Here is an 11639-nt window from a genome sequence, read left to right on the forward strand (position 1 = left end):
AGCTTGGGTGTTGGCCTCTTACTCTTGTGGTTCAAATTTGAGGGATGGTGGGAATTGTTTTGTTGCAGCCAGATCCCTGCTTATAGTCAAAGTGGTGGTCTCTTCAAGGGCAGCACCTTATCCATTGGATTGTGTCCTTTTGATGAGAGCTTGCAAAAACCAGTGCTGCACATCTCTCCACCCATTCTTAACCCTACCTCCAAGATTGGTACAGTTTTACATCCTTGACTTCAACTTCCATTAATGCATTAAATCATCCACTTGAGAGCTGACAGTCAACCTTTCAGAGCATGCTCTCCTGTAGCACCCTGCCAGCTGTCTTGTGCACTTACAGAGCCACCTAGATCGCCATGATTGTGGACAGTGAAAGAGGTTGGAATCGGGAGTAGGCACATCTCTAAGGATGCCAATATCATCCTCACGAAGGCCATGAAGACTAGGAACTGAAATTAAAAGGTAATAAACAACCTCTAGACTGTTAATTGTAATTTATTTGTTGAATGCTTCTCACAGCTTTTGGCTGATATGCCATGGTGATTTGTCTCTTAGCGACAACGCCAGTCTGCTGCTGGGTGAAGATCCCTTGTGAATGGACGAAAGAAATATTTTCATAATTTTGTTGGCCCAATTAGGGTCTTTTCTCTGGAAACTTATCTAGGAGTTTTCATTTTGCTTGCTATAGTCTACAAACTTAAGAGATTTTTATGATAACATAAATGAAAGACCATAATTATATTATAGGCCATAGTTCTCTTTTCCAAGTTCGGTGCTTCATGTGCTCATGAATTTCATGCAGTTTTTCTGTAGGTGTTAATGTTTTTTATGGAAAGGCAGCCTTATATGTACATCAAATCTGGATCTAGCACCATTTTCTTGAATGGGGGACAGTTTTTCAAATTGGTAGGATTGTGTTGGATTTAATGCTTTTTATTTTTTAAAGAATATTTATGACTAGATAATTTACTACTGTAGCATTATCATGTTCGCTGCAGAGCTAAATTTCCCTTCCCTGGTTCAGATTGAGGTGTGACCCACCATGTGGGTCTCACCTCACCATAAAATTTGGTGGGTCTTCTATTCATGGTAACCTATGCAGTGTGACTGGAAGTTAAGTGTGGCCCACAGGTGGGTCACTCTGCCCACGACTAAACTCATTCAACCACCCACTCACCACCAGACTTAGGTGAGACCCACCAGGGCATCACGATGACGATGACTGATGACGATGGGCAACTCGTACATCGAAACGTCAGCCGAGATGGAGTTGGAGAACCTGACCCGGTGGAATTCCCGAATAACCTTCCATGATGCGTGTGGATTTTTACGTCCGTAGCTAGAATTGTTGTCGCTCCGCGCGTATTGAAATCGGATTTCACAATTGCCACTCGCGACGCTACCATTCATCGACATCCACTTTTCACGAGGAAATACACGGCCGTAATTTTTAACGTAGCCAATGAATATATATAAACGCATGCGAGACGATTGCCAACTAAAAAACACCACTTCCACTTTGGTTAACGGCGAAAGTCACACTGAACGAGATACCGCTGCCTAGTGGCGCCGCCAAATAAAATTCACGCGAAATGGTCCTTCAGTCGATATTTCTTCATTCCTTAGCGTTAAAGCTGTCCTTGGGTTGAAAGTTACGATTTCGAATTTTAAAAAAACCTGCGGCCCCCGTCCAATGTCATAGCCGTCAAGGCATTGGACAAACCAAAAACCATTTTACTTTCCCTCCCACCTTGGCTCCGGCCGCTGAAGTGGGCACAGTTCTTCCCACCCTCTCCACAACTACTCTACCGTCCAGTTCCGGCCATCCAGTTTCTCCGCCTACAGTGACTGCGGTGGACAGCAAGAGCTCCTGCCCTGTGTTCGCCGACAGTCATCCTGAACCCCCCCTACCTGATCGACCTTCGCCGTCCCTTATCCCGGGGATCTCGGATTCGTCGGAGACTGCTGTACCGGCTGTTTCTGACGCGGGGAGGGTTCGGGGGTCTGTCAGGGGAGCTGCCGAAGGATCACCACCGCGGGGTCCCGGCTCACCCCCCGAAGTCGGGGGTGGGAGTGTGGTGGTGGAATCTGGAGATGGCTCATCCTCCAGTGATGACTCCTCCCCTATTGATGACTCTGACGAGGCTGACCAGACTTATGATAGCGATACCTCAGAGGGGGTACTATCTGACTATGGTGACTCTGTTGAAGAAGCCTTGCCTTTTCTACCTTGCAAGATAGTTTCTAAAGTCTTAAAGGAAGTAGATGACCAAACTGACATCCCCTCTTATTTACAGAAACATAATATCGATCTTGAGACATTATATAAGACGATTAGGGACGAGTATTACTGTCTCCGTAGGAAAGATAAAGATTCTAAATATGGACTTAAATATCAGGCCCTCAAGTTGCGTCTTCGTAAGGAGCTTCCCGTTGAAAGAGACGCTAAATTTTTATTCACTTTAAAAGACTCTGTTTCCTAAAATTTCTGATACACTAAATTTTTATTCTCTCTAAATTGACCTTTCTTTTTGCTATTGAACAAACCCAAGTAATTTCAGTTTTAATCCATCAATAATATTTACCTGTATTCCATTCAATGTAATCACTCTAATTTCTGCATTCCGGTTCCAGATCTTTTAATTACCTACTCTACATTTATTTATTTATTAATGTATGTGTCCATACCATTCTATGTATATCAACCTGTGCTGAGTCCGTGATGCACCCGGAGGCTGGGATACTACATCGGTGGAAGATGGGAGATCCTTTCCACAACTGCAGCCTCCTGACTTGACATAAAATCCTGGCATACAATCTATCTGGACTCGTTTATAAATATGACGAACTGGCCTACGTGCCAATATAATGTTTTTAAAAACTACCTCCTGTAAAACCTTGTCCCGGGGGAAGAGTGGGCCGGATTGTGGCCTAATCCGGGGCAAGTAAAATAAATAGCTAAGTCAAGTCAAGTCAAGTCCAATAAGATGCGCATGTTGTGGTCATGGTCATTTCATTAGCGAGTGCGCGAAACCCAAATAACTGCTCGCTAAATGTGCCCTATGTTGCAATGATCGTCTTGCTTGTTGCAAAGGCTGTGTCAAACGCAAAGAGGCCAAAGTCGCAATGACCACACGGCGTGGTGCAAATCAACAATCAACCGCTCCCCCACCTCATGTGATCGTTTGCCGCCGCCACTTGCTCCGATTTTCCTTCATTGTCAAATGAACCTCAACATTCCTCTCTTCCAACAGCCTCCAATGATAACCAGGAACTACAATCGTGGTTATTGGGAATCAATTCCCACCTTTTATCTCTGAACCCTGTTGTTGAGAAAAAATCCTATCTTCTATCTCAACTTCTAATTCATACTGATTTAAGTCCAGTAAGTAAGCAATTTAAGTAATGGCAAATTTCATACACTTTTACAGACATTTGTTTCTTCAAAATTTTACACTGCCTTAATTATTACGTACCTATGTGCCTTTCGTATGTATTAACCTTCTTGTAATAATAGGTTATCATTTAGTAGTTTTCTAGTCTCAGATGTCAATGTTAAAATTTTATTACCTCACCAAGTTTGGAATACCTCCCAGTGGAAAGGAGGTCCAGGGGCCCATTGAATGAAAAAACAAATCATGGAAGTTGTGATTTTTAAGGAATTAATTAGTTATTAAGGAAAACCTGAAAAGAAAATGTTATAATTAAAAAAACTTCGCAATAGCGATTTATATTGTAAATAGAAAAGATAATTTTAATAAAATAACTAATGTAAAGAATAATTTCAATGATAATTTCTACTGATTGCTAAATTGTAAATTATTTTTCAAGCAAACGTCTTAAGTTTCCTGTTTCACACAAACAACATTAAACACAGCCAACGGTATATTTGCGCCATTGTTTAAATTTGCTTATGTAAACTGGCTGATTGGGGTGAGTTTTGACTCACCGGTACAGCTACTTGCTACTCCGTGAGATCTCAACAGATATAACGCTTAACCGCCATGTTCTTGAGCCTCCTTTAATGAAATCTCCTTGACTATTACAGTAGACTAGTAGCATAGCTATTAGTAACAGATTTGAGAACAGCCAATTTGTAGGGGAGCGCCCAAGCAGCTCTCTAGTCGCCCGAATCCGTTCATACTCGGTAGTCGAGTGTGGACTCAAGGCGAGTCATTAGTCGAACACAGCCACACTCAGTTAACTCTAGACTCGAGTGTATACATCGACCCCACCGAGAGGAAGGGAGAAAGTTGGTGAGTTTGGGGTGCGCTTTGCAGGGCTCTATCCTCAGCAGATGTAGCGCGGGTAGTCGCCGCAATGTAAATAATTTCGGGGAGGGGGGGGTGTCCTGAAGCACCCTAAAGCTCCCTTACCTTTCCACGTGCCTGGTGCGACACCTTGAAAACATTGCGCAGAACCCATTGCGTACAGACGTAAATTCTATGTGGAACAGACATCTGCCATTGGAAAGCAAGGTCTCGAATACAAATGTACCGGTAACGAAGTTCATATACCAGAATGTATTGTTCTCCGCATCGTTTTATACCTTTGGCATGGGTATCCCTTCGTCAACTTAGATTTAGAATCGGATTTATGTCGGGTATGAAGTACCTATTCAGAAACCTTGTATTGTTTGCCACATTGCCGTCGATTGCAGTAAAACTTTGTGGGGGACGGGCGGGAGGTCTACGGAGTATGGAATACCTCCTAGTAGAAAGTCTAGGGGCTCCTTGAATGGAAAAACAAATCATGGAAATTGTGTTTTTTTAGCTTTTTCACCCCATTTGGTAACCAGTTTTATTACCTTTCAGGAGGGAAAACACTTATTACGTTAATTCTTAATAACCTCAGTACATTTTCTGGGGGTCATATCCCTAGTATCAAATATTGTGGGGGGTGCGTCCCCCACAATAAGTTCGACGCCAGTGGTCTGCCATGACCGTTTTCGTAGTTCGGTGTTGTTCGAATTCTGTCTATGATTGGAAATGGTGAGCCGTGTAGGAAACGCCGCGGCGTGCCGTCAAGGTTGCACTTAATATTATATTCTCTTTGAATTTTTTTTAACGGGAAACCATTGATAAGCGACAGTTACCTGCTTTCCCACGTGATTTTCGTCGCTCTTAGTTACTCCGTAATTTTGGGTATTCAGATGTGCACCATTTCCGCATCAATCAATAACAAGTGCCATTTGAACACCTGCGTTCGTTCTATGGTTCTATTGTTTGCGAATTAGGCCTTCGGAATCCTAATAATTGCGCTATTGAGTTACGCTGTTCCGCAAATATATTGCTTTGTTCACTTCCACCAACTTCATGATCACGCCTTTGAATTAGAGCGAGAGGTATTCAAGGTCGTAGACAGAAAATTTTGAGCTCACGAATGACTTCTCCCAAACATTTGACTCCGTGGGATGTAATTTTGTTGTATACTCATTAATATTAATAGATAATTGTGGCTAGTGTATTTTCCAATGGAAAAAACAGATGAACCCTCGTAGGCGAAAAATATGGAAAAAATAAGTTCAAAACTATTTTAATGAACATATTACTATGTTGAATGTCAATTTTGGTGAATTGCCTTCTGATAATTCAATTTTAGTTGTGGCTGAATAAATCGAGTCAATACTCAAATTTGTGTCAGAATATTGAGGGAGGCGGGAAAGAGGTTTAGAACCTCCTTAGCGTCTGCTTGCTGTGCCGTTGAGGGTATTCTATTAAAACTCGAATTATTTCATGGCTGATATCTACGTTCTTTGGGCGATAGAGGGCTGTGATCGAACAATCGACAAGCTTTTGCATCTAACTGGAATAAAGAGCCTAGAATAGTTATTGCAAGATCTTCGCGTTTTATCTTATTAACAAATCACAAGTGTTGCATATACATCCAGAATTTTCTATTGAAGCGGTTCTACTGCCTTTAAAAGATCATTTCATAAGCCTTTAAACGTTATTGAGATATACCAAGGCCGTAGCCAGAAAAAAAATCGGGAAGGTTTAGTTGGAGAGGAGGTACATATCGACAAAGGGGCAGTTTGTATTGAGGGGACAGTGCGGTAGATTGTATTCCTAAAACATTGAGGCGGGATCGGTTTGCACTCCTCAGGCCCTAAGATTTCGGAACGCATGATTATTTCTCTTAAGAACCAGGTTATTTAGCGTTCTGTCACAGAAGCGAAACTATTGTTCTGACCCTCTTATAGGAGAAGAAGAAAATGATTTTATTCGCCGCGATGACATGAAATCTCTTGAAAATCCTTGTAATAGTTTCGTTCGTCGCTGTATACAAGGCGTATTATGACAACTCCTGGCAATTTAATCCGGGTTGCATGGTAAGGGGGTGAAAAAAGATGACAGTGATTCGAATTACGCATAAGTGTGTTGATGGAGTCGAACTATTGTCCTCCTCCCCTCCTGCCCTTGGCCTTATAAATCAGTGTTGTTACCTATGGCACTGACCTCTAGTTGCGATAGAATTGACTGAATGAAACACATGTGCCGTCTCTAAGCTTGGAGGTGCTTCCATTCACATGCTTTGTTTTCTCTTGGGTAATTTTAGTTAACTGCACAGCTTTGTGCGCTGCTTACTTAGCGTGACGCACCGTGCTGGAAGTCTGATCGTCTTGCGAGCCTGTCTTCCGGTCTCGTGCAGAAAGGTTGCTACCAATTAGTCGAATGACGTAATCCTAGATCAATTTTACTACCTCAGTTTAGGCCTGTTCTTGTGTTGTCTATTCGCTATTTGGGTGTCAATGCTCCGTGGGTTCCAATGCGGGCGAAACCTTTAGTAACCAGAAATAGCCCTAGTGCATAGTGGCCATTAGGAAGTATGTGATATTGAAAGTCATACCTTATTTTGAAATGAGCCCTCTCATAGCCTATCAGAACCGACCTTTGAGTTGAAAGCGAGTGAGTGTGATAAAGGTAGGAAAGGATCCCCGCGGGAACAAGATGTAACAGTGGCTTGATTTCGGCAGTTTAAGATCGTGCCTTCCCGTAATGGTGAAAATCGGTAACTTGAGTTGTATATTAATTTCCTATGAGTGTAGCCGAGAAAGTGTAATATAAAATGGATCGCGTCGATTTTGGAAATGGAGTTTGAGTTGATCATTGTAATGGTACAAGCGAGAAAGATAACCTTCCCTCCAAGGGCATACCCAGGATCAAAACTAGGGGGGAGGGGGCAAGCTATGGTTGTTCAAGTTATAGGTAAGATTTAACCATGGAAAAGGTGAATGACACCAACATTTTAAGGAAGCTGTAACAGCTCTTTATTAGTTTTTGAAATTATTTGCTTGAAAAAATATTATTTCCCTTAAAGACATTTGCGATTTTTGCTTCTAGGGGAGGGGGGGGGGGGGCAGCTGCCCCCTCCTGCCTCTCGCTGGGTACGCCCATGCTTCCCTCTGAAAATATGGGAGAAATTCAGGCGTACGAATTCCATCCCAGTAATAAACTTCTGATGATGTGTTAATCCATCTTGGCAGACCGCTGCCGCATCAATGCCTTGTGTTGGCCCTGGCTAAAGCTAAACCAAATATCTCGTTTTCAATATTTACTTACCTAAATCCTAAACCTACGTTGATTTTCCATTACCTGGCAGTATTGGATTTAGAAGGGCCAACATTTACCTCAATTTACTGTAATATACGACAAAAATGAAAATTCAATATAGGATGATTAATAACAGTTTCAAAAGGTTTAATGGTTTATTATGCGCAAATTTAGTTATTTGGATGATTGAAGGGTCGTCATTCGTTTGAAAATGAACTTTTTATTAAGTAAAAGTATATTCCAGCATTGTTATCAGATGACGGTATCGTCGTGGTTGGATGTAGCTATATGCACTTAGTAGGTAGCGGTTCATTATGGTACTGCTGAAAGTGTAATGAAAAATTACATGGAATCTGAAAATAGCTTTTGTAGTCTTCCTTAAATATCTCGACAACCAACGCGATCCCACCGTGTGATTAGAGTTGACGAATTTCAAATGTATTTTTGGAGTACCAATTGGATGTAAAAATTAAGACAATCATTCTGGTTAGTAATTAAAACAAGGAGTTTGTTTTGTTCGATTTTTGGACAATTTATAAGTTTTTATGATTATTTTTATGCAATTTATAGCTAATGGCTGCGTCAATTGTCAATTTTTACGAGATTTTCCCTCTTCCTGTGAAGACGAGGAACAAACAACGACTTTAACTGCACCAAAGTTTCTCTTGAATGCGTCCACAGAATACCCTTTTGTCCTGTAAATAATATCTTGAATAGTTGGAGAAGAAAAATTTAAAAATGATCAGTAGAAACTGACACATTAAAAGATTTAACAATCACTATAACTTCTCTGACTTTCGCCAATTTAAAGTAATATTATACCCTTTCGACCGCCGAGGCTACATTACGACAATGGGAATTAGAAAGAAATTTGTGAATTTGACTAATGAGGTTTCGAAGGAAATAGTGTCGCGATGATGCAGCCAGGGCCGGACTGGGACCTCTAAACGGGCGCTGCCTTCAACTTAAGAAAGGGCGCAGTCCGAGGGTAGAACTGTGGGATATTGCTTTGAAATTTAAAAAGTAAATTTTGAAAAAATAGGGTATTTTTTGCAATGGTTTCAAAAAAGTTATTTAACTATTACAAGACGTATGCGATAGAAGGTACGCTAATTTAACAAGCGAATACTCCAAATGGTCATGTGTAATTGGCTTCTACTTAACATGGATATATTCTAAATATTTTATATTTTAATATTTTCAAAGATATTCATTATTAATATTACAAATTACACTACAGCCACTATTTACAATGTTTGAATAATGGAAAAGATAAAACTTGTAAGTAAGATTAAGGCTATAAATGGGTTTTATTTATGTATACATTTATGCAATCCAAATCGTACATGAAACAAGAGACGTATTCAACTGTTTTATGAAATAAAACTAATACAAAATGAAACATATCTTTGTATAAATACAAAACAGCCTCTGAAAACTGAAGTTATCACTATTTATTGTGAAGGCCACTTTTTTGGAGCCCACTTTAATTATCAGAAGGAAAGTAGGCGCTTCATTTCCTTGCTTCGAAAACAGAGTTCATCTATAATATTTTCATTGCTAATCTTTGTGACTAATTCTCGTTCCGACTGCATCAAGAGGAGAGCTTCCGAATTCTCATTGCTCATGGATGAACGAATTCTCGATTTTATGAGCTTGAGCTTTGAAAATGCACGTTCGCAGCTCACTTGGGTCATCGGTATTGTTAAAAGGAACTTGTAAGCCTTATGGAGTTGCGGATACATTAATGAGTACATATTGTACTGATAAAATATCTTGTATGCACATTTAATACAGGAGTGGCATTTGTTGTTGCTTTTAGACCAAATTATTTCTTCATCTTCATCTTCTGATTTAGAATTTAAATTCACATCAATGTCACTGGAGTCATTCTGAAAGTGATCTTGTAAATTCAAATTAAAGATTGGCCATTGCTCAATAAATGATTCCAGTTCTTCCTGGAGCTTGCCTTTGTCAATGTTGGGGATCACAGAGCATATTTTTTCCAATGCTTGTTCTGGTATTCCATTTGTTCTTAACTCAGAGAATCTTACAGGATCAAAGCATGGAATCTTGATAAACACGATTTTGATCAGAAAACCTTGCTTCCATACTGGCGTTAATTTGGTCAACAACTACATAGAACACATTATCTTTAAAACTCTCTTCACTGCTGAATGGAGTTCCTACGACCTCATCACTTGTTTCATCTGGCATTTTTTCCGTTTTTTTCTGTCTTCTGGCTGGCAATTCACTCTCTATGCTGATGTTGTTGGAATATTGATCCAAAATTGGATTTTCTTCGATTTTATTAATCAGACTTTTTGACATGAACTTGACCAAGTTTTTTGCAGCATGGACAATGCCTGAAAACTCTTCTCTTATTCTCTTAAGACTGTCTTGAGCTGATGAAATCAAATTCCAAGCCTGTGCATAATCTAAATTTTTTGTTTGAAGATAGTCCGACAAAGGCGTTGTTGATTTGACAATAATCAAGAACATCATAGCAGTTAGGATTGTTTCAAACGACAAAAACTTTTGAAGAAGACTGTTTGCTTCATTTCTTGTTTTGGAACTGAATTCTTGGGTATTTGCCACGATAGAAAGAAATGATCAACTCTATGTACACAGTTTTAGGTTGTTTTCCTTCATCTTCCGCCAATTTCATCCAGTTATGGAAATAGCCAATGATCTTGGAAGTGGCGTCACTCTTTGATCTCCATCTAGTTGCACCAATAGCACCCAACCTATAACTTGGATGTTGCTCCAAATAAATATCTATCTCTTGTGAGATTCCCTTACAAACACTTGAGTTTGCTGCAGTAAACCAAAAAACGAAATCGAAGCCGTCACAACTTGTGATGTGTCTACCATAACCAAGTTTAGGGAATGGGAATAACACCACGTATGAATGTGGTGTGGGATCTGCTCTTGCAGCCTGGCTGAAACGCCCTTATATTGACCACTCATCTTTGCAGCTCCATCAAATGAGTTGGCAATGCAGTTGTTGATATCAAGTCCTGCTTCCCTGATTACTTCGGTAAATGTCTTGAATATACTTTCTATTGTTAACGACGGCTGCACGTTCTGTAAGCCAATAATTCTTTCTTCTACCTCCGTTCCCAACACGTATCGTAAAACAATGACACATTGGTCAAAACCAGATACATCTGTAGTTGAGTCCATTAAAACAGAGTACGACATAGCTTGCTTTACTTCATGAGTGATAATTGATTTGATCAAACATTTTATAATGCTCATTATTTTATTAACGGTGGTTTTACTCAGAAATGTCACCTGGCCTCCCCTTCCTCTGGCTTTAGAAATATCATCGTCTGCTGATTTTAACGCAGCTTTACTCGTTTGAATGATTTTTTGCACATGATTTTCTAAGTTTCTGTCATAATTGCAGAGAAGAAGGATTATATCTAAAAAAAAATTCCATGGTTCAATGAATGGTTATCAAGGGAATGGGCACTTTCTTCTGATGCCCTATAAGCAAGGCCTTGTTTTCCAATAAGTTTTATAACATCTTTAATAGCAGACACCACTTGCCTTCGATCAAATACTTCTTTTTGTCTTTTTGCAAGCGGTTTTTCAAAAAATTTGCTTGTCGATGGTCGATCCCCTGTCATGCGCCACCTTAGCCTTAACTGATTCTTTGTGCGATACTGAAGCCTCATGTTCAAGTACAGTTTGTGTCAAATGTCTGTAACGGTCAAACCCCTGGCAGAAAACTGATGAATAATCCGTAAAAACTAAGCATATACTGCAAAACAACTTTTTTGGACTAGTGTTGTAAGTAAGCCAGCTGCGTTTTAATTTTTCGCCATCAATATCTACCGTGAAAATGCTTTCACTAAAAGGCAGTCGTTTGGCGTTTCTGTCACACTGAACAGGATGAAACTGGAAAAATGAAGCAATGTCCAAGTCTGTCCGATTTGGCTTTTTATAGTACTTGTCATTTTCATTGTCCAACATTAACTCTTCATTTGTTTGACTCTGTACTGTCAGTGAAACTTCATTGTCTGTTTTGTCTGTCGCTGCTGCCAGTTCACTTGGCTGTACTACTTTCACTTCGGAAACTAACAA

General features: G+C 40.0%; 1 protein-coding gene across 1 annotated transcript; it reads left to right on the top strand.

The window, feature by feature from the left end:
* The first annotated feature begins 1090 nt into the window (after positions 1 to 1090).
* Positions 1091 to 7519, top strand: LOC124162568 (early nodulin-like protein 2). Its single transcript, XM_046539183.1, has 3 exons — positions 1091 to 1125; positions 1697 to 2174; positions 7481 to 7519. The coding sequence occupies exons 1-3, from the start codon at positions 1091 to 1093 to the stop codon at positions 7517 to 7519; spliced, it is 552 nt and encodes a 183-aa protein (XP_046395139.1).
* Positions 7520 to 11639: the final 4120 nt, after the last annotated feature.

The sequence above is a fragment of the Ischnura elegans genome, chromosome 1 (genome assembly GCF_921293095.1).
Source record: "Ischnura elegans chromosome 1, ioIscEleg1.1, whole genome shotgun sequence".
Lineage (NCBI taxonomy): Eukaryota > Metazoa > Arthropoda > Insecta > Odonata > Coenagrionidae > Ischnura > Ischnura elegans.

Bases quoted from the DNA above. Each gene is read 5' to 3' on its own strand.
- LOC124162568 (XM_046539183.1), top strand. From the start codon at position 1,091: ATGCAGTGTGACTGGAAGTTAAGTGTGGCCCACAG. The intron at 1,126-1,696 runs GTGGGTCACTCT...CCAATGTCATAG, and splicing joins AAGTTAAGTGTGGCCCACAG to CCGTCAAGGCATTGGACAAA. The intron at 2,175-7,480 runs GTACTATCTGAC...CCATCTTGGCAG, and splicing joins ATAGCGATACCTCAGAGGGG to ACCGCTGCCGCATCAATGCC.